The sequence below is a fragment of the Anabrus simplex genome, chromosome 2 (assembly GCF_040414725.1).
Source record: "Anabrus simplex isolate iqAnaSimp1 chromosome 2, ASM4041472v1, whole genome shotgun sequence".
Lineage (NCBI taxonomy): Eukaryota > Metazoa > Arthropoda > Insecta > Orthoptera > Tettigoniidae > Anabrus > Anabrus simplex.
The window spans coordinates 1,224,646,868-1,224,671,774 of record NC_090266.1 but is presented as its reverse complement, the minus strand read 5'-3'; the positions used below and the strand labels follow the sequence as shown (position 1 = coordinate 1,224,671,774).

Genomic DNA, 24,907 nt, shown 5'->3' with positions numbered 1-24,907 from the left:
AATCCTATAAAGACCACATGCAATATCCTTGGCTAATACATTCTCCATGGCCACCTGTAAATGTTGGGTTTTTCTCTCTGTATTTAGTACCACAATAATTATAAAATATGTTTCTTTGGTCTACATTTATTGACTAATTAATAACATATACTCTTTCCTTGCATGAAGCTGGAACGGCAAATACAGATGCAAAACCAAATGAGAGAGAGGTTGACAGCAATGCAGTTAGCTCGAGCTCGTGAGTTGCTGTATTGGTTTGGGTCTTTCTATGTTCTTGCTGCCTTAGGAATGATTGCTGGGTACGTACGTCTATCCTTCTGTCTAGTGTAGTTTATACTTTTAAATTTTGTAAGATCTGATTACATTCTGTCTTGCAAATTTAAATTAAATATCAGAAAGAAAGATTTAACTTCTATTTTTCTTTATTTTTGTAGCTTTCGCCGCACACGGAAACCAGGAGTACTAATACCTTTACTTCCACTAACCTACATAGTGGGTTATCAAACTGATATGGCATATGGAAATAAGTTGCATCGAATACGAGGTGAGTGTAGGAAAATGAGTCTTCATGGTGTTATACTTTTATTGAAAAATCAGTCACTCAACAAACAGTTGGAGTTAGAGTACATTAAACATGTTTTGCCTTTTCTGAAGACTTCATCCAGGATATTTGACACATAAATTTGGGTTTATAACTTGGCCATCTTTAAAACATTAACATGAACTATAAAACAAGGCATGTACCAGTATAAGGGCAACAGAAGAGCAAGCAAGAATCCAGCATTCCACAAAGCTCAGCTATTAGCTGCAATAATTGTGTGTTACAGCGTTGACCTGAATATAAGATGGCTTCATGTATAAGACAACATACGTGACGATTTGAAATATAATGAAACATTTAAATAACCAAGCACCGGGCGAGTTGGCCATGCGGTTAGGGGCACGCAGCTGTGAGCTTGCATCCGGGAGGTAGTGGGTTCGAACCCCACTGTCGGCAGCCCTGTAGATGGTTTTCCGTGGTTTCCCATTTTCACACTAGGCAAATGCTGGGGCTGTACCTTATTTAAGGCCACAGCCGCTTCTTTCCCACTCCTAGCCCTTTCCTATCCCACCGTCGCCATGAGACGTATCTGTGTCGTTGTGACGTAAAACAAATATCAATAAATAATAATAATAATAATAATAATAATAATAATAATAATAATAATAATAATAATAATAATAATAATAATAATAATAATGAAAGATAAAAACCAAGCAAATACTCTCACAGAGCGGACTTTTTGTTAGTAGAACTAAGTGCTTACTCAATGTTGTTTATCGTCCACCAGAGACTTATCTGGAAGAAGTGGTACAGGATTTAATGTTCAGTTATGAATATGTGATTTTATTGGGAGACTTTAACACTGACCTGACAAACAAAACCACTGAGATTGAGTGACTAACGTACATGTTTGAATACATTAATATGACAATCCTACCTATACACCATTCCACACACCACGTTGCATCCTCGCACATACTCCTCAATTTAATACCGTATAATCCTGAATACCACGCGCCCCGAATAAGACCCTCACCCTAAATTTGAGACGGGAAAATACGGAAAAAAGAAGAAATGATATATTTTATATACTGTGCCATTTCACTGTCCGAAATTAATAGTTTATTGGAACTAAAATGGACGCAATTGCCATGACATAAGTAAATACGGTACATAACTCAATCATCTATGTCAATAAAATAAAGTATATGGCATGTTTGTGGCAGGAAAGATCAAGGCGGCATTGAATAAGACAAGAAAAAGCTTAGAATTGTTACAACACTACTATTGAAAAACTGCAAATTGAAACAGCAAGCAGAGGCAAAGATTGTATTGAGATAGACATACATATTGCGAGCAGCAAGTCAAGATTTGAGAAGGAAGAGCAAGACAATGGTGATGAGTAGAGGTGCTAAAGAAGGAAAAGGAATTTGGAGACAAGGAACTGGAAATAGAACACGTCAAGTCCTTAAGTGAACTGACAGAAAATGAAAGACTGGATATGGAAAACATTTTCAGGGCTGCTGACAGTGGGGTTCGAACCCACTATGTCCCGGATGCGAGCTCACAGCTGCACGCTCCTAACCGCACGGCCAACTCGCCCGGTTTTCACAGAATTATCGTCTCCACTTATCCACACAACTCTTCCTAATACAAATTATTGTCTTCTAATTCCTGAAGGTCTTCAATTATACTATACTCCAAATTACAATCTGAAACACTATTACTTACAGTCTAACCTCGATCATTCAAAATCGGTTAATTCAAAATCCTGCCAAATTTGAAGAAGCTCTGGTGGCTGGTGTGAACATGGGAATCCACGGAAAGACAATATATATTCAAAGACGAGGAAAAGTCCATGCTGGCTCCCCTGTGAAAGTACGTTAATCATTGGATTAGTGTACTGTATACATTTTAGATGCCTTGTACTTGCACGGAGAGTACCCGATGGCCTTAAACCATTGTGAATTATCGAACATTCCTATGACGATTCTAAGAAGTAGGAAGTCTCTCGCTTCCGTCTGCATTCCAACACAGGACAGTAACTCTATCCTTGTACGATTTTCCGCCATGGCACTTCTCTCATCATTCAGAAATGCCAACCCTTGTCGCATGACAACGTATTCTAAGACACATTAATACATGCAGCAATCACCTTCATTCACATTTTAACCTTTCAAATGCCATAGAAAGAACTATTTCTGAAATGTATGCAACAAGATGCATTTACATTAATACAATAATGCAATTGGGTAAATCACTGACAAACATAACCTCGCGCAACTAAAGACAAAAATACAATTCAAAGAAGAGGACATGTTATGCTGGCTCCCCTGTGCAAGTGCTTTGTTTTTTTGGATTACTGTACTGTTTGCATTTTCAGATGCCTTGTACTTGCATGGAAAGTACCCGACGCCCTTGAAACATCGTGGCTTATCGAATTGTCCCATGATGAGGGGAGGAAGTCTTTTGCTTGTCAGGTCACACAATTTTTAAGACCCGTTAACATTGATCTCTTTTAATGAAGTCCGTGTGGGCTAGACATAAAAACATTGCAGTTTCATTAGCATTGACAATATTGTTCGGTGCATACGAATTGATTATAATTATGAGGCACACATTTTCGCCAAGTGTTAGAATCACTAGTGTTCGCGGATTCTGCTTCTCCGCACACTGCCTGTTACTTGATATTGTGGTGTTTCTTAAAACACGTAGTAAAAAGAATTAAGATTACACTCAAACTTAGCAAATATGAAACACTTTGTCAACACTCCGAAGTGAGTGAAGGTGCGAAAAGCTACCCAGGCTGCATGTTCCGGAAGACGCATTCTATAGTGACACGGAGAAATTTTGAATTTCAATTACTCTGTAAAATACTATTTTGTAAAAATGTAAAGCCAGTTTTAAATTAAAAGTCTGAATTGTTTTCCGCTTGAATATGACATATGGGGGCTGTTTTCTTCCTTCTGCATTTATGCAAAGCACAACTGTACACCCAACATCGAAAACTTGGTGAGCCAGGAGTGTGTTGCCAACCTAGACGCAAATAAAACCCGCACCCCAATTTCGCGCCTCAAATTTTAAAAAAAGTGCGCGGGGATTATTCGCGTAAATATGGTATTACAGTGTGAGTTTTGTTAGGATTTATTAACACGCTGTTATTTTTGACATAGTCATTCAGATGTCATAAGTCAAAATTTACTGTGTCAGTGGCTACATTTATGTTTTGTGGATATGAGTAATAATAAATCTGAAGATCATCTGCATAGATGCGTTACTTACTTTGTTTGAATGCATCCCCTATGTCGTCACACTAACAAATAAGTTAAAATTAACATGGGCCCAAAACTGACCCCTGCAGGACACTTATTGACTTATGTCATCCTGAGTACATTGATACTCATTGCAGACGGTCGGTGAAGTAGGAGCTAAATAATTTAAGAGATGTCCCATTGAAGTTCAGACTGCAGAGTTTGAGCAGTAGTAACCTAGGGCTATCTGCGTCAAAAGCACTGCTTAGGTCTAGTAGTGTTGCTACAGTCACAGTTTATTGTTCGTAACTCGCAGTAATGCTGACAAGCTGGTGTATATCATAGTTCATTTTGTCCCTCCTTGTTTTCTGAATCATAGTTATCAAGAACTTCATTTCCATTGCTTGTAATTTACTGATATTTCTGTTGGTTTGGATGCAGGTTTCTAGACTGTATGTGGTAACTGGTACAAAGAAGCTTCTGTAGAGTATTCATTTTGATCTTAATGGAACTTGCTTATCGCAAAGATAAAACTGATGATAAAACGGTGCTCCATTCTGTACTCTACTTCTGTACTACTTAAGATGATCGGCTGTCTGTTGTTATTACACGGCGAAGAAAGCAGAACTGATGAACTTGTTCCAACTTTGATCCATCTAGAGTGATGTTCTGTCGACTAACAGGCAACGGTACTGTTTTGGACCTCCTTATCTTGAGACCAAATTGCTTGAGCGTGGCATTCTAGCCATTCAGATTCTGTTCCACTTCGGCCTCATTGTCAGCCCATGTCACATAATAATCCGAAAAGGCAAGAGCTTATCATTATGCTCCCGCCGGTATTAACATTACTGCCGGGCTGAGTGGCTCAGACGGTTGAGGCGCTAGACTTCTCTGATCCCAACTTGGCAGGTTCGATCCTGAATCAGTCCGGTGGAATTTGAAGGTGCTCAGAAGTTTGTAAATTGTAACGTCTAAAGATAAAACTCCTGTGGAGCTAAATTTTGGCACCTTGGCATCTCCAAAAACTGTGAAATGGGAGACCCAATTTTGAGGTCAGAATTTGACAGAGTTTTGAGAGAACTAAATAGGAACACACATTATTTACAGAAAAATGGAAAGAAAAGTTGAAGCTGAGTTGGGGAAGATCAGTTTGGCTTCAGAAGAAATATAAGTATATGTGAAGGAATCCTCACTTAACGTCTGATCGTAAGGAAGATTATGAAGGACAGACCGTACATGGCATTCACAAATCTAGAAAAGACATTCAATAATGTTGAATGGACCAAGCTATCACAGATTCTAAAGGTGATCAGGATCAGATCCCGGCAAAGAATTATCTACAATCTGTCGAAAAATCACTCTGCAGTGATAAGAATAGAAGGCTATAAGAAAGAAGGAGCAACCCAGAAAGGAGTGAGGTAAGGCTGCCGTTTTGTGCCCACTCCTTTTTAGTGTTTACATTGAACTGGCAGTACAGGAAATCAGAGAAGAATCACAATGTACAGAGAGGAAATCAAAACGCTTGAGATTTCCTGATGGGATCGTTATTTTATCTGAGTCTGTAGAAGATCTAGTGAAATTGCTGGATGATATGGACACACAATTAGAATTAAAGAAGGTTCAACCTGTTCAATACAAAATGTGTTGTACAAGGTGTTCACAACATATTATTTATTATTACTAGTACCGGTTTCGACGCTTAATGGCGTCATCATCAGCTAGAAATCACAAAGTGGGCAGAGTACATATAATAAAAGTTGTTTAGATAATACATACATTGCAAAATACAAATGATAGGCTGTTTTCTCATTAAAAGCTAGAAGAATGATGTGTAAAATAGGGTGATATAATATAACACATAGAGGCGTTATAGTCTAATGAGGCAAGTGAGTATTGTACAATAAAATTGGTCTGATGAATGAGAATAAAAGTCTTCATATGATAATAAAACGATGCAGTAAAATTGTCCACTCTTCTATTGTTGTTCAATGGAGACATATATAAGTCCAGGTCCAGTGTTGTATGTGGTTGGCAAGACCATCAAATATTTGTCTAAGGCCGGGACACCTGACGTTGAGAGGTTGAATAAGGTTGATTTTTAAAGTTGTCTCAGCTCAACGTGGGTGGTGAAGCTTAAAAGGAAGAAAGAACTAAGTTAACGAAATGGATAGCTAAAAATGGGATCGTGGCCGAATATGATAGGATATGAGACTCACCGTGTTTAGCGTGCTGGTCGGGGTCGGTTCTCGGACCACTGCTATTTATCATCCAAATTAATGATATATCAAAAGCTCTTAAATTCTGCAAATTGCAAGTGTACGCGGATGATGTACAGATTTACTATCATCGAACACCGAGTGATATTGATAATGCAATTACTAAAATAAATTGCGACCTGCAACATCGTAGTGACTATGCAAATAAAAACAGTTTATTAATGAACCCAAATAAGACTCAAGTTATTATTATCGGTACCAGTAAAAACCTTTATTCCCTCAAGCAACAGAACATCTCCGCAATAATTTTAAACAATAAAATCATACCCTACTTTACGTCAGTGACCAACTTAGAAATTATCATGACAGAGACTCTAAACTGGACTCAACAGGTGATAAGCACATGTAATAAAGTACATAAATGCTTATATCCCCTGAAATGGTTCGCTAGTGTATTCTCTATTCGACTTAAAGTACAAATAATTCTCTCTCTTATACTACCTATATTTGACTACTGTGACACTGTGTTGACTGAAATAACCTGCAACAGTAACAAGAAACTGGACCAGAGCCTGAACAGCTGCATAAGATATATTTTTAATCTGCGATATGATACTCGTATATCACCTTATTATAAGGAGCTGTCATGGCTTTGAGTGCAGCAGCGCGTGCTATCACTTCTGCACAAAGTATTTTCCACTATCTGTCTTCATCTTTTTCTTACCTCTTGTCCTATCATGAACAAAATACAAGATCTGGCTCCTCTCTTGCCATACCTGTAAACTGCACTGCTGTGTACAACCGCTCCTTCATAATCTCTATATCTAGGTCATGGAATTCGCTACCTGCAAACATTAGAGACAATCCTTCCCATCGCAAGTTTAAAGTGGCTTGCCGGGAGCATATGCTGGGTAGATCCCGCTGACTTGCTGAATAATTGTTGAGTGAATGAAGGAATGAATGAGATGAATGAATGGATTACTGTAGTTACATCATTTAAGTGTACGCTATTTTGTGTATTTTAAAATTAAGGATTCTTTCATTTATTATTATTATTATTATTATTATTATTATTATTATTATTATTATTGTTATTAATATTTTTTGTATTCAAAATTATAACTTATGTGTATGTATACTCATCTAGTGGTTAAGTGTAAGAGAGGGCCTTGAGCCCTAATTTTGCCACCATTAAAGGCATTATCTATCTATATATCTCATAAGATAGAGTTTGAGGGATGTCAACACGTTGTAAAATATATTAATTTATAAGAAGACCAGTTTCAACTCCCTTGGAGTCATCATCAGTTCTTGTTGAAAATCAAATCAAGGGAAGTCTGATAACAATCATCATAGTAGAAAATGATATACCTAAAGGCGATTGGCTGGAAACACATCATTGGGTTGCAAAACATTACCTTGAAATGTAACTTACACATGGTAAGCAGTACTTGGAACTTAAAAAGTTCTTAGTTCTGGCTTAAACTGCTTTGTGTTCATAATGCACTGGTTGAAAATATACAACATACGACATGAACACTTATAATGATATGAAACACATGGCGTTTTAAGAGTGTTCTTGGATTTGATAGTCTTGTTTCTATCTGAATAAACAGGATGAAATATATACACATTGAAGTAAAATGTACAAAAACATAGTTCTGGCTTAAACTGTCGTGTGTTCATGGAACACGGAACACTGGTAACATATGCACTGGTTGAAAATATACACATACGATATGAAATATTTGTAACAATATGAAACAATTTGTGCTTCAAGAATGTTCTTGGGTTTGATAGTCTTGTTTCTATCTGATTAAATTGGATGAATTCTATACATTCAAATGAAATGTACAAACTACTTGGATTTTAAAAAAGTTATTGGTTTTGGTTTTAAAAAAGTCATGTGTTTGTGGAACACAGAATAGAATTGTCAATCTTGTTTCAAGCTATTGGAAACAAATGCACTATCGTAGTTGAGAATATACACATTGACTGAAATTCATACACTGATATGAAACACATGGCACTTTAATGTTCTCGGATATGAGTGAAAATTCTATTGTATGTTTGTATAACTCGGCATAGACTTATCAAATGGTCTTGCCACAATCAACTGGAATATGTGAACCTTTTTAAAAACAAAACTTGTTGACTATTATACCACATAATCACATGAGATGTTTGGTAATCAGCTGAAATTATACATTGGCTTGAAATGCTTAGTATTTTAAGAAAGATCTTTGATCTAATTTAGAATTATTACCGTGTGTTTGTGGAACATGGAACATAATTGTCGGCCCTGTTTCAAAAAAACCGTGAATATACGACATAGTTGAATTGAAAATACGTTTGACAATGCAAATATTTAGAACTTGCTGGTTTTAGTTTGCGTAATCTTGCACAGTTTTAGGATAGTATGGAATAAACTTATCAGTAGATTGAAGTTGATAAAAGAGCTGGGGGAACATCCTTAATTATGGAACACTTGCTTATGCAGTTGTAACTGTCGTTAACTATTGTTGATGTAGAAATGTGTTGGTATGGCCTTGGCTTATGGAAACGTGCATTGAAGGTATCTGAGGAAAACTTCTTGATGTATAGCAAAACAAAACAAGGAGAAATTCAATCAGTTTAAGAAACTTCACAATAACACAATTAATATTTCAGTAGTGACATCTTTCGATTAAAGTTCCAACTTCATGTAGTATCAGATCCACTTTTTGGTCGATAGAGGATTTCATTAAGGTGCTTATTTTGAATGAGCGAAGTTGAGGTGTACCTCCCGGTACAATTATTATTATTATTATTATTATTATTATTATTATTATTATTATTATTATTATTATTATTATTATTATTATTATTTACGTAGTTGACTTATCATATTGTGTGTGAGGTTATGTCATGTATATAAACATTTATATCAGTTGTTAATGTAAATACCTGTAAAATTAATATTATAATTTATTCTTACCCGTATATCCATAATTGTGAAACACACTGTAACTTCCAGAATGGTATAGGCACGAGGACGATTGAGAATATTCCATCCATTGTAAGCTGTGTATTACGCACTCTAGAATTTCCTCGAAGAGATATTTTGTAATGTAACTTTCTAGAAGCTTGGCCACGCACCTATGTAAAGAGAGAATCTTGACGGTGAAGTAAGTTACTACTGAGTTATTGACAGAGAGTTTATTGTTTGGAAGTTATTGGAGTTATGATGTAGCAAGGTTATGGTTGTAACCACGTGTGCGACATGCTTGTAAGGAGTCATTTGTTTCCAACTGTGTTTCAAAGCTGTAGTCTCCATGTGCAGCGATTGGTAGTTGTTTTTAATAATGGCGGCTTTGCTGATATCCTCGAAGTGAAGTGTTCTGATACTGTGAATATATGTGAATAAAATTAATTGTACCAACTGTCAGCATCTCGTGTGCGTCTTTGTGGATACGTTAATATTTTAAATTTAATGATAAAAATTGGAATAAACACTTAGGTTTTATCAATTTTATTACGGAATCCAGTACTGCATAACTCACTGTTTTCTGACAATTTTACTGATCCAATACCGCGTAACTGTCGCTACGGATTAAAAGAAATAAAAATTAATTTAATGACGCCATCTGAGTATCCAGTGACACGTTTACATCACAATATAAAAAAGTAACTGTTATTTTGTATTATTTTGAAAATAAATGGATTTATTGTCTCCTGTAAACTGTGAGTTCTGTCAGTTACGCGGTAAGTATTATTTTTTAAGGGACGATATGTTAAATAAATATTCATCCTCTGAAATATAAACAATCCTGTCTTCCACTAAATTTAAAAATTTGATTGGTTCAGACACTCGTAAACCCCTTATTTAACTACTGTGATGATGTACTTATTGATGAGACTTTTGAACAGACCAGTAAGCTACAAAAAGCATTAAATTCACGTATAAGATTCATATTTTCACTAATTTACTCTGCTCACATAACACCCTATTTTGAAAGACCAGGCTGCTTAAATTTTACAAAATATAAGGTAGACACCGCTACTGTAGTGTGTAGACTGTTGAATGAATCACAACCCAACCACCTTTCGCCTTTGTTCAACTCATTTTCCTACCTTCATGACCGAATTACATGTTCCAGTTCCCATACCATTGCCAATGCCCATAATAAAACTACTATGCCCAACCAGTGATTCCAAGTGTCTGGTGCCAGACTCTGGAACTATATTCCAGTGAACATTAGAAAATCTACTAATTTGGAGACCTTCAGATCTACTTGCCAAAATTATTTCCTTGATTATAGAACTACCGGAGTGAATGATGTATGATTGTGTGAGTAAATGGCTATAGTTGTTCTTAAGATTTTAAATTATACTGTATATATATATAGACTTACAGTAGTTAGAACCAAAGTGGGTCAAACTGAATGGTTCAGAGTTGAGACAGGCTTAAGACAGGGAAGTGTATTATCTCCCTTAATCTTCATTATCATCATGGATGAAATTCTACATAATATCAAGGAGAAGATAATGGGTGAGCAAGTAAAGTCTATGCTCTTTGCTAATGACATTGCAGTTTGGGAAGATAATGAACGGAAGTACAGACACAAGTTGATTTATGGAATGAAGATTAGTACTGCGAAAAGTAAGACTTTGATCATGACAAGAGGTAACAGAAAATCCAGGGGAGTGATAAAAATAAGAAAGGAACCTCTTGAAGTAGTGAACATTTTTAAATATTTAGACAGCGTGATATCACAAGATGGAAATTTGGATGGAGAAATTGATTTAAGCAGTCTGCAAGTTTCTACCAGTATGTGAGAGACATTTTATGGAACAAAGATGTGCCAATGAAGTGCAATAAGGTTTTATACTTGTCCTATTACAAACCTATACTGACCTATGCTTCAGCAGCCTGGACGTTAACTAAGCGGAACCAAAGTAAGATACAAGCAGCTGAAATGAGGTTCTTGAGGAGCATACAGGGAAAGACAAGACGAAATAGAATACGAAATGAGGAAATAAGGAGAAGCGTGGGAGTGTGTAAACCAAGAAGAGATTGATATAGCAAAGCTAAAATGGTTTGGTCACATGATGAGGATGCCAGGAGAGAGAATACCAAAGAGAACATTCACGGATACAGAGACTGGAAAGTGGCCTAGGGGAGAGCCTAGAATGAGATGGAGGAGCTCTGTCGTGGACTGCATTGCAAATAGAGGAGTCGATAGCAATAAAGTACTAAAAGAGGAATGGTGGAAAGATCGAGTAAGGTGGAGGGCTTTGGAACAATAACCTACCCAGAAAGAATCTGGACAAGGGAATGATGATGATGATGATGATGATGATGATGATGAAGAAGAAGAGAGGGTAGTTTAATTAATTAATCTGCATTTGTAATACAAGATTAATTTTGTAGTTAAGTTTAGTTTTTTTTTGTACTACATCATAATCTTATTTTTATATTATGGTTAAGTGTAAGAGAGGGCCAGGAGCGCTAACTTTACCATTAATACAACAATAATAATAATAATAATAATAATATTAATAATAATAATAATAATAGTAATTGTACCGGCTGGTACACCTCTACGACTCACATTTGAATTTCCGCCTTAAAGTACTCCTCTACAGGAGAAACCCTGAACTTTAACAACTGTATCAACTCATAAGTTTTCTCAGAAGATGTCACCACCATAAATTTTGTGATTACAAAGTTGTCAATACTGTGTGGAGTTCAACTTGTTTTGTTTTCTATTGATCAAGAAGTGTGGACAGTCTCTGATAGATGTCTCTACAAAAACTATGACCATGCACCCTGGTGCGAATTGGAAGAACTTTATTTGAAGAAATTTTGTATTCATAAGTTTGTTCTTTACTAAAGTTCGTTCTTTCCTTTGTAGGATGCCAATATAAATCTTTTCTTTCCGCCAGTTTTGAACTTAGCCAATCCAGAATTTATGTAATTAATTTTTGACCAATCGTGTCTTTCTTCTTCGATTTGGATGTGTAACTGTAAGGTACCCAATAAACGACTGTGGGTGTGTCTTAATTATTCTTGAAAGGTCTCGAATCTTCCCCGAGAGTATAAAAACTGCTATTTTCCTGGCTCTCCGCCACTCGTACATCTAGCCTAGTGTATGGACGTGTAGCAGGGGGCGGGTATCGCCTCTCCTTCGGGCAGCAGCTCTTCAATAAAGTAATGGCCGTTTAACATCTTTGTTTCTTGATAGCTCAGCAGTTTAATCCTTGGGGAAGGTCCGAAACCTTTTCTTACGTAACCTATCTCTTAAGCATGTAAAATTTTGTAAAAATTCACATATCTTTAACTATAAATCAGGGATAGAGAGTGCTTTACCCTCTCGAGCTCCCCTTCCTTTTGATTTGAGGTGACTACATTTTCGTAACTGTTTTTCTACTCTTCCTTAATGTGTTAAATTTATTCTGTATACGAGTCACCTCCATAGTTTGGGAATAGCCCCTGTTTCATCGACCTCGCGCCTCTTAGGTTTTAAGAAGTTTCATGTAGGAGTGCAAGTTCACACCTCCATTCTGTTTTGCATTTTGGGCCATTTTCTTAACCTATTCTCTTTCAACAAAGGCCCAGTAGGTTGGGTACAAGATATAACTGTTTCTTTGTAAGTGTGCCTTGAGGGAAGTTGATAGTAAAGTTTGTTGTGGCCTTTGATGAGCTCAGAAAGTTGAGAGCGGGTCAGCTCTTTCTGATGTGGTAAAAGTGCCTCTAGGAGGCTCGATATGGTTGTTGGAGCTAATGCTCCTTGAATGAAGGGGTTTTCTGGCCTTTGATCAAATGTGTGCCTTGGTAAAGTTGGGCTAGTAGCTCAAGGATTGTAAAATTGGGGCCCGAAGCCCAGACCTTGTAAAGACCCCGAAACTTGTGTCTCGTTGGTAAAATTATTCCTTGTACCTGATTATTGGCTTGTTGTTGACTTGTTATTTGTTAGTTTTTTTGGGAAATATAACCTTTAATGAAATTTTGATTCATTTCTCAGCATTGTAGTTAGACCCATTCCAGCCCGCACCTTCTTTCACCTCTGCATTCCACGGGTAACCCCGTAATAATAATAATAATAATAATAATAATAATAATAATAATAATAATAATAATAATAATAATAATACCACCTTTCATCCCAATTTTTAAGCTTGATTTTTCAGAACAATTTAATCTTACATACATGTCTGTTCACTGGGCAAAGCCAAAACCTGATCCGTATCAAACTACTTCAAAACAGGGCCATATGTATTTTGTTCTCATTAAATTCATATACAGCAAATAATGTTAATAACGGAAAAACAATTTTCTCCGCCACTTGATCTACTTCCACCTGAATGCATAATATGCCAGCAATTGGTCGGACATATCAACACCAATTCTGAATTTGTTATAGTCCACTACTGCTGATGGTTTGATGATGGAATGAAGAGATTTAAGAGACTCGACAAACACTCTTGATTTTAACCCTATGAGCCCAGAAGAGTCAAGATGGCACCCCTACCCCGTGCCTGCATGATTTAGACTCGTACAAGGGAACTGTCCACACTGTCATATCGAAATCAACAATGAAATTTCGCAGAGACCACGAGGAGACCCATAAAATAGCGATGTACACATATTTAAATTTCTGTAGAACACTTTCCCGTCTTGTCAATACTTAACATATTTTATTGTACATGTTTCGAGAGCTAACTACTCTCTTCTTCAGCGGTGCCGAAACATCAATAATCTTTGGACTTCGTACATTGGTACAAATATACTTATCAACAGAACAATTATACACTATGTGATCAAAAGTAACCGGACACCTGGCTGAACATGACGTACAAGTTCGTGGCGCCCTCCGTCGGTAATGCTGGAATTCAATATGTATTGGCCCACCCCTAGCCTTGATGACAGCTTCCACTCTCTCAGGCATACGTTCAATTAGGTGCTGGAAGATTGCTTGGGGAATGGCAGCCCATTCTTCACGGAACGCTGCACTGAGGAGAGGTAGCGATGTCGGTCGGTAAGGCCTGGCACGAAGTCGGCGTTCCAGAACATCCCAAAGGTGTTCTATAGGATTCAGGTCGGAACTCTGTGCAGGCCAGTCCATCACAGGGATGTTGTTGTCATGTAACCACTCCACCACAGGTCGTGCATTATGAACAGGTGCTCGATCGTGTTGAAAGATACAATCGTCATCCCCGAAGATCTCTTCAACAGTGGGAAGCAAGAAGGTGCTTAAAACATCAATGTAGGCCTGTGCTGTGATAGTGCCACGCAAAACAACAAGGGGCGCAAGCCTCCTCCATGAAAAGCACGACCACACCATAACACCACCGCCTCCGAATTTTACTGTTGGCACTACACACGCTGGCAGATGACGTTCAGCGGGCATTCGCCATACCCACACCCTGCCATCCGATCGCCACATTGTGTACCGTCATTCGTCACTCCACACGTTTTTCCACTGTTCAATCGTCCAATGCTCACGCTCCTTACACCAACCGAGGCGTCGTTTGGCATTAACCAGCGTGATGTGTGACTTATGAGCAGCTGCTCGACCATGAAATCCAAGTTTTCTCACCTGCCGCCGAACTGTCATAGTACTTGGAGTGGATCCTGATGCAGTTTGGAATTCCTGTGTGATGGTCTGGATAGATGCCTGCCTATTACACTTGACAACAATCTTCAACTGTTGGCGGTCTCTGTTGGTCAACAGACGAGGTCGTGCTGTACGTGTCCCTTCACGTTTCCACTTCACTATCACGTCAGAAACAGTTGACCTAGGGATGTTTAGGAGTGTGGAAATCTCGCGTACAGACTTCTGACACAAGTGACACCCAATCACCTGACCACGTTCGAAGTCTGTGAGTTCCGCGGAGCGCCCCATTCTGCTCTCTCACGATGTCGAATGACTGCTGAGGTCGCTGTTATGGAGTACCTGGCAGTAGGTTGCAGCACAATTCACCTAAGATGAAAAACGTACGTTTTTGGGGGGTGTCCGGATACTTTTGATCACATAGTGTATATAAATCTTGAAACAGTTAAAACATTTCTGTGTGTTTGAACTTTTACTTACTTACTATATCATTCATTACAGACTTTAAAATAGAAATTTTAAAATCATAAATGAATAAAATCTATTAAATGAGTCGCTATATGCTAACGTTTTAAATCTGCTCTGCTTTTTGAACTTACGTCCTTATTTACATATAAAAAAGAAATAAAATGTTTCTTTGCGTCTAAATTTACATTTACTTTGTCATTTAATAAAACACTTGAAATAGAATAATTTTCGATTCGTAAATAAATAAATAAATAATACCTATTAAGTTAGTCACTATGCTGAACTTAAAATATTTTCTGCTCTCTTCTTGAAAATTTCTCCTTTCCTTAAGTCCTAAAAAAGAAAAACATTATATTTTAAATTTCTAATCTGTAATGTCATTACCTTATTTATTCCAATAATTGTCCCTTAACTTACTACTATATTTCTGAGACCTCTCATATAAATCTGAATTTCCTCCTCTTAATCCCGTCCAACCAAGCTAGCCATTTTAACCGTCCAATTCCTTTAAAATAAACAACCAACAAACCAACTTGAGAGACTTTTTTGCGAAAAAAGACAACAACTCAGATGACCGGGGAATTTTATTATACTTACTTAAGTTTCAACTAAATTTATCCACAAATTAAAATGACATATCACTGGTCTGAACCAAACAATAGAAAAATTTAGCTGCCGTTTCAAACTGGAAGGTTTTGAAATCTTTATACAAAATCCGTGTGACAACGCAGGTTAATGGACAACCCTTGCTTCTTGCTGGTTCGCGCGGCGCACAGCGTAGTGGAGTTTCAGTTGTGCTAGAGAGAGAACGAACTGGCAGGCTATCATGCGCCAAGGTCACTTTGTTACGGAACGCTCAAGGGGCTCTCTATGTCCAATACCTGGGAGATGGAGACTCTAAATCATTCAAGGCAGTAATTGAGACAACCCTATGGTGATACTGCTATTACTAAGTTGGAATGTGTAGGCCACGTCCAAAAGAGAATGGGGACACGTCTTCGCAAACTAAAAGTACAATATTGGGACAAGAAGTTGTCAGATGGTAAAACCATAAAACGTTCTGGAAGGCTCCCTGACAAGTTTATAGATGATCTTCAAAACTACTACGGCAAATCAATCAGAGACAATAGCAATTATTTATAGGCTATGAGAAGAGCAGTTCGGGCCACGTATTTTCATAAGGGTTCTTCTGATGAGAAACCAGTTCACCATCTTCTCCTCCAGGAAACTTGGTACAAAATTAGGAAAGCTGAGGCAGCTGGAACTATTGAAACTTACCACCACCAGAATACATTGCCAGAAGCTGTTATGGAAGCAATAAAGCCAATATACCGTGATCTGGCAGGAACAGAACTGTTAAGAAAGTGCTTACATAGGAAGACTCAAAATCCCAAGGAGACATTTAACAATGTTGTGTGGTCTCGTATTCCTAAAAGTGTTTTTGTTGGGAAGAAAACATTACAGTTGGGTGTACGGGATGCAGTAATAACATTTAATGATGGCAATGTTGGAAGGCTGAGGGTCCTACAGGAACTTGGTGTCAGAATAGGTAAAAATAATGTCAGATGTTTCGAAGAGCTTGATCGATTACGGATACAAAAGGCAGAAATTGCAGATCAGAACATGACCAAAAGAGCTAGGAGAGAAAGGAGAAACAAGAAACTTGGTTTGGAAGATAAGGAACAGGATCCAGACAATGGAGCAGGGGGCTTCTAGTAATTCTAGTAATTGTATGTATTACAATAATCATGTGTGTAAGTTTTAAATCCTCATTTCTGAAAAACATGTTTTTCTTGTACAAATGACCCATTATCTCAAACTATAACAGATAGACACTTGAAATCTTCAGATATAGCTAAGTAACATCTGTTAGTACACTGACTGACAGAGCAAATGCAACACCAAGAAGGAGTGGTTCGAAAGGGATGAAAGTTGGGGGAAAAACAGAGACGGCACGGACGAATAATTGATGTTTATTTCAAACCGATATGCAGGTTACACAATGCGCACGGCATCGACTCAGTAGGATGTAGGACCAACGCGAGCGGCGATGCACGCAGAAACACGTCGAGGTACAGAGTCAGTAAGAGTGCGGATGGTGTTCTGAGGGATGGTTCTCCATTCTCTGTCAACCATTTGCCACAGTTGGTCGTCCGTACGAGGCAGGGGCAGAGTTTGCAAACGGCGTCCAATGAGATCCCACACGTGTTCGATTGGTGAGAGATCCGGAGAGTACGCTGGCCACGGAAAAATCTGTACACCTCGTAGAGCCTGTTGGGAGATGCGAGCAGCGTGTGGGCGGGCATTATCCTGCTGAAACAGAGCATTGGGCAGCCCCTGAAGGTACGGAAGTGCCACCGGCCGCAGCACATGCTGCACGTAGCGGTGGGCATTTAACGTGCCTTGAATACGCACTAGAGGTGACGTGGAATCATACGCAATAGCGCCCCAAACCATGATGCCGCGTTGTCTAGCGGTAGGGCGCTCCACAGTTACTGCCGGATTTGACCTTTCTCCACGCCGACGCCACACTCGTCTGCGGTGACTATCACTGACAGAACAGAAGCGTGACTCATCGGAGAACACGACGTTCCGCCATTCCCTCATCCAAGTCGCTCTAGCCCGGCACCATGCCAGGCGTGCACGTCTATGCTGTGGAGTCAATGGTAGTCTTCTGAGCGGACGCCGGGAGTGCAGGCCTCCTTCAACCAATCGACGGGAAATTGTTCTGGTCGATCTTGGAACAGCCAGGGCGTCTTGCACATGCTGAAGAATGGCGGTTGACGTGGCGTGCGGGGCTGCCACCGCTTGGCGGCGGATGCGCCGATCCTCGCGTGCTGACGTCACTCGGGCTGCGCCTGGCCCCTCGCACGTGCCACATGTCCCTGCGCCAACCATCTTCGCCACAGGCGCTGCACCGTGGACACATCCCTATGGGTATCGGCTGCGATTTGACGAAGCGACCAACCTGCCCTTCTCAGCCCGATCACCATACCCCTCGTAAAGTCGTCTGTCTGCTGGAAATGCCTCCGTTGACGGCGGCCTGGCATTCTTAGCTATACACGTGTCCTGTGGCACACGACAACACGTTCTACAATGACTGTCGGCTGAGAAATCACGGTACGAAGTGGGCCATTCGCCAACGCCGTGTCCTTTTTATCGTTCGCTACGTGCGCAGCACAGTGGCGCATTTCACATCATGAGCATACCTCAGTGACGTCAGTCTACCCTGCAATTGGCATAAAGTTCTGACCACTCCTTCTTGGTGTTGCATTTGCTCTGTCAGTCAGTGTACAATGGATCTACACTCATGAAAATTGCTTTTATATCTTGGGAGTTATGTTAATAAACGTTCCAAAATTTTGAAAAAAGTTAAGGTAATTTGTAAAAAAAAATTGAAACTACTTCCCAAGCAAGCTATCGTATTGAGTGTAGATCAGTGTACATTATACGTACTCAATAACCTTCAGTAAAAATTTCAAGTCTCTACCTGAAATAGTTTATGAGAAAATGGGCCATCAATATGGTAAAATTAACATTATAAGCATAGGGCTTTAAATCTCCCCTTAACCTTCCCAGTACCTAACAGTCTGCTCATTGATTCCGAATGTGTTTAAAAACTTTGTTTTGCAAACTTGTTTCTTCTCGTGGTTGATGCGAATGTACCACTGCGTCTTGATTGCCCTGCACGTGGTCGATTTCTGGGGATGAAATCCACGAACCCAGTAATGGACAGTTTACGCTGATCCCAAGACATGGTCTTCCAAAATTCCTTAAATATCTCTTTTCTTTCTTCATCTTTAATGTTGTTACACTCCCTCAATTTGGACTTTTCACACATATTTGAAGTGCAAGTAGATATCTCCTTCCTTTCGTTTCTCTTGACATCTTGTATGACTTTCCCTTCTTGTCCTTCTGTAACCTAGGTATGGTTTGCCTTTCATTCTTGGTTTCTTATTTTTGGGTTGTTTCCATGCACTTTCATACTGTGACGAGTTGGCAGGGTAGTAGGATAAATGAACATGAGACTGGTAGCTTCTGTACTAAGATTTATTAACTAAGCACTACATTACACAGGGCTGCACATAACTTTCCCTCATAACACGCTCTCTGTCTCTCTTAAGTTTCCCACTTGTTCTCACACTACAGGTAAACAGTCACACGGCCACTCGTTCTCTCCTTCGCCGTCAGTCCGCACTGTAGTTCTTACACTTCGCAGTACTGGCAGTCACTCGGTGACTGAGCTCACGACTGAACTACCCCAACTCCGACCCAGGGAAGTAACTCTTCTCTTATATATCTGCACCGGTCCTACCATAACAGAGACTTAATAACAATAACGTATATAAGTATCAAAAAGGTGGAAGATTTTTTATTGTTATTAAGCCTTTGTAAATAGTATTTGATACGGAAAATGAAGCTGATTTCTTGCAAACCTTCCATAACAGCCCGGGTGCTGGTTGTATCCAGGAACCTTGTGAGATGGAAGACTCCAGATTAAACATCTCGTAATTTCCATAGTTCTATGCCGCGCTTCCAACGACGGAAGCGAGAGGGGGCCGGTCTAGCACCTAAGCCTTGTTCGTGATTGGCGCGGTCGAAGCGTAAGCGGGTGGGCCGATACGGTGACGTCCCCGCCCCATAGCAAGTTGGCATGGCAGACGCCATAACCATTACACTGCGTTTCTTCTTCCCTTTTCTTGATTCACATAAATTCCGAAAGATTTCATCATCTCGATCACAAATTTCTTATTCGCCTTCTAGTGCACTGGATACCTCAGCCGATCTTTTAGGGGTGTAATCAGAATCATTTTCTTCAGATTCTTTGTTGGCAGGAGGAAGGATAGGTGGACCTAAAAAGCAAAATAATGTACATCCATAACATTTTGAAGTAATGGCATGTAATTAGATGATCCTATACTGAAAATTAATGGAATGCAACGTGCATACTTTCATTGTCAGTAGAGGTGCTTGAAGACCTAGTGCAGATTTCTTATTTGGCTGGAATTTCAGAGCGCCATTCTCACAGCTATCATCACCAATATCTACCAAAATAAGCAATAAAGCGAAATGTAAGAAAAATTAGAACGTTTGATGCCATATGTGCGTAAACATAATTTAGAGTCAGTTAAATAACAAATACTGACTTACTTTGATTGTATGATTTGGAACTTGCATCTAGAGTTTCAGGAGTAATGGGATCTGGAAGGTTAATAAAATACTTAGCCTGCGTTATAATGTAATATAATTTATATAACGAACAGACCTATAATAAATTAAATCTTTCAAAAGTACATCATGTAATATTTAACACGCTGCAAACAAACTTACTTGATTTTGCATTTCTTCTGGGAATTGAAGTATTTGCAAACGAGAATCCAAGTTGTGCTGTTATTTCTTGTTACGAGAACGTATTATCATCTACATCGTTGGATTTCTCAAGTAGTATTTCCTCGTCATCGAAACATGTCTCATGACTGAGAGCGGAACAGTGGCTTTAATTCTGATTTTCTGAATAATAACTACCACAGTTATTTTAACAGAAGTATTATTATTACTACTTTAACACAAACACTGTAGGGAACTCGAGACAAACTCCTCCCACCAGAGTATGATTATTGTAGATCTGGGCTACTGATTGACAGTCACAGAGTTGGCTGTCGTCAACAATACTGTGCTAATTTCAAATCACTACGCATGAATCGGTGGAAGTTATAGAAATGCGAGGAAAATCCTCTTGACTCACAAAACCCCGACAAACAAGACAATGCAGTTACGCGGTACTTCAAAAATATATGAGTCACTATACTTACGTGGTATTGTTTCACCTCCAATTTTTGACAACATGCATTTCCACTGCTGAAACAGGAGAGGGACTGTTTATGGATGGCAACAGTTCCAAATGTCAGTTACGCGGTATTCATTCTTAAGGGATGATATGACTTTTACGTGGAGAACTACAGTACTTTATACATAAATACCTTAATTCGCATGACAAGAAGCAACATGTCTTTTCTTAAGTTCAAACTACCTAGCCACTGCACCACAGAAGGTATGACCTGGACAAAGTTTGTTGAATTACCTTTATAGGCCCACAGTCTGCACACGAATGTTATGTGTTATATAGACTAGCAAGAAGCACCACAGTCACACTTGGGGGAGGGGAACAGATCTTTGTTCCATCAGTGAACAAGGATTCTGTGCAGATTCCAGTATTTGTGCAAATACTACTTAGAACAGACACTGTCCTCTTACGGAGATGAAATCGTGGAACAGGGCTGTTTTTGCTGAGCAGAGGCCCATAGCAAGTTGGCATAACATTAAAGTGGTTCTCAGTTAGAGTTCCTGGGCATAAACAATAGCCTTCCCCTTTGAATGTCTAGGATATCATCGTGAATAAGAGGGTCCAGGGATTAGCCTTGATCTTGTCATATTCTCGACAGGTGAGGTGGCATGATGTGGCTGAGCAAAAGAAGCCAATACGTGGGAGTGCGTCTGTTGACTCTGCTAATCTTCCGTATGGTGTTGTTGAGCTGGGAGTCGATTTGCTTTACATGAGGACTGTTTAGCCATACTGGAGCACAGTATTCAGCGTAAACAAAGTTACAATTTTCAGATTTTTATAGTTTTGAAGTTATTCTGAAAACTGGTGTTCAATGCACAAATTTGTGATTGGTGTTAGTAGAAAGATCATATTATTGTTTACTAGCATGGTAAATGTCAAGATTCTATGTGCATTAAATCCAAGGGAAGATTACATTCTGTAAATTGATGTATCAATGAAAAAGTTGGCCATTTTGTATAAAATACACATTTCTTACAAGCGACGCTGGATTATTATCATTGTGATCTACACTTTCTGATTCTGACAAAGAAAAATCATCACTTGAATAATTGTCAAGATATTCAGTGATATCGTCAGCTAAATGAACTGTCTTCGCCATGTCGAACGCGATAACTATCTAGGCCTAACCTAAATGAAGTATATCCGACTAGGCTACAATATGCACCTAATTACCTAAGAAAACTATTTAATTAATGAACTAGCAAGTAAACTAAATATAATGCATATGATACTGCTTAATTTCACTATATAATCAGTATCATAAACAAAAACAGAGAGAAATATTCGCATGTTTGCCGCCAACCATGACGTAAACAAGACACCAAACTCCAGTGAGCACATGTTTTAAACTCTAAGAATATCGATAAATACAGATAGTGGGCAGTCCCCACGAAGTATAACGTGAGTTAAAATTGTGCTCCTATTCCATGCAAAACTGCTGCTAACTGGCGCGTAAATAATAATAAAGGCGGGTAACGACGGATCGTTACCGTGACAGTTTTCGCCGGACCTGTGGGTGACGATAGATTGTTACCTTGAGTGCAAAATGGTTAAGCTAAGTTAAAGAAATGCTAAACTACAGCCAATTATACCTCTTAAAGTACTAGTAAGGCTATAAGCCTCAAACGGGAACACATAGCCCAGATCCGCAAATAAGTTAAGAAAAAATAACTAGACGTTCCAGAATGCACTGGATCTTTACAGTAATGACTGGCCACAGCCAAATGTACCAACAGGGTGCCCGTAGACTCGAAACGGCTTTAGCGTTAAACATTTCGACATTTTCATGTGCTAACAACGATAAACGGCCGGATACCGCTACAGTGCGACTATCCAACAGGAATTGGGGAAATAAAACGTACTAGGCCAAGGACCGATTATACAGTGGATAAGCCATACAACGAGTGACTGATAAAAGAAATTGCCTAAAGGGCAACATCCAATTTTGAAAACAGTCACTTCAGACCAGAGCAAAGTGTTTTCAAATGGTATTCGTGTACCTCAATTACATTCTCTAGGAACTTCACATAACAATTCTGTTTTTATCCTCCCTTCGTCCCCTTAAATAAGTATAAAGGCTTTCAATTCTCAAGACCTTACCTCCATGCCCCCGGCGGTGAGGAGTTCAAAGTACAATTTACGAACTTCAGTGTGTAGATCCGTATTGATACAGTTAAAACTAAGAAACAGTGTTAGGTTTTGGGTCACCCAATCAATACACATAACTTTACAAGTGACATATTAGAAATTTATAATATGTTTTTAATTAAATAGTACACTTGTAAAGTGATGTGTATTAATTGGGTGGACCAAAACGTAACATTGTTTCTTAGAGGAGTTAAAACGTCGAGCGGGGCCAGCCCGCTGTTACTCAGACCAAACTGAGACCAGTTAGCAGGACGATCAAAGACAAAACCTCGGCGAGCCGAGGAACAAAACATATAAGGCCGGAGCAGAAAGCCCCGAATGGTCAGCGAGGAAGGCGGGGCTCGTTGCCATGGAGGTAGGTAACAAGTGCGTCACGAAGGTGAAACTTGGTGCACAAGTCCCCAGAATAAGGAAACATATGGTACACAAAACCTTGCGTTGGGGATGAGGGGGGCAGAAACATATAGTACCACTTTAGATTATACAGCAAATAAGGCATAATTTACAAGGGGTTTACCTCAATAAGTTAAAATCAAGTCTTAGCCAATATAATTTAACAGACTGCTGCATATCTGACAGGAACATAAGCAAGGGGAGTTTGTAACTCATAGTACAGTTCTCCTCCCCCCAAAATACCTCGAAGGGGGTTTTCATAATTACCCTTCCCTACCCAGGGGAGGAGCCTTCTTCTTCTCTTCCATTCCCTTTTTTACATCCAATCTTTCAAATACACCAAACAAATACATTTTGATACATCAAATAAGATATTTACATTCATTTGAAGGTGTAAGTCCATAGAACATGATTTGTTTATCAATTGTCTCCCGGGATGACACAATGATGAGGCGTGGAGATGAACGATGAAATCCTTGATCAGCAGATAGTGCGAAGCGTGGTCAGCGTAGCCAAACCCCACATACAGCGTAGCCGAACTCCAGAGACAGGTGGGAGACCATCCCGCCAAGAAATTTGTAGTAGTCAAAATTTGGTCCCAAATCGACAGCGGTTATGTGCAGCTACCAGCCGGAAGAAGTCAGCTCCGGGAGAGAAGAAAGCTGGGGAACAAGCAACAGTGATGGAACCTTTCACGAATCTTCGGGCATGGATGAAAATCTTCCCGGGGCTGCAAAGTAAATCACAAAGCCAGCAGAAAGTCCAGTAACCAGGCGCATAGGTTAGTTAAGGAGAAAGGCCAGAAGGCTGAAAGCGAGTCGAGGCTGAGGACCGCCGGTACGGGAGGCATGGAGGAAGAAGGGGGAATCCAGGAGGATTCGCATAATAAAGAAAACACACATTGATGCAAAAAAATAGTTCCAACACAGGCTTCAGGCCAATCGCAATTAACAGACAGATAAATCAACTACCCCCAGGGAAGAAAGGGAAAGCCCCACAAGTTAAAGATTGTTACAAGTTTTCACGCTAGTTTTAACACTATTGATTTTCTATAATGTAAACGCGAATATTAGGGTACCACATATTTCAAGGCCACTAGGTTCGGGGCCCTGACCTAACTTTAGGCTAAGAATTATTTTGGCTGATGATGCTTACGACAGTTACACGAAACATGTCCCAGTTGTAATGTTTATTTCCTAAATATGTGGAAAGATAAATATTGGAAAGGTGGTGTAAAATTATTATTTCTTCAATGTTTACACTCTGATGTCCAATAGGGTCTACAATGAGATTTATTACTTGTAATGAGTATCTTAGGGAATCGGCGACCACATTTTCCAAGCCACGGATATGGCAAACATCGAACTGGAAAGTAGAAATCCTGATAGCCCAGCGCGCTAGATGACCTGTTCTTCTAGGCTTCCCTAAGACCCAGCTAAGTGCTT

General features: G+C 39.2%; 1 protein-coding gene across 2 annotated transcripts in view; it reads left to right on the top strand.

Moving 5' to 3' along the window:
- LOC136864822 (plasminogen receptor (KT)) overlaps positions 1-24,907 on the top strand; it is a 239,865-nt gene that overhangs the window by 185,619 nt on the left and 29,339 nt on the right. For both annotated transcript variants that reach the window (XM_067142263.2, XM_067142264.2), the window contains exons 3-4: positions 169-299; positions 435-544. In XM_067142263.2, the coding sequence (XP_066998364.1) occupies positions 169-299; positions 435-544 (241 nt within the window). The remainder of the gene's footprint in view (positions 1-168; positions 300-434; positions 545-24,907) is intronic.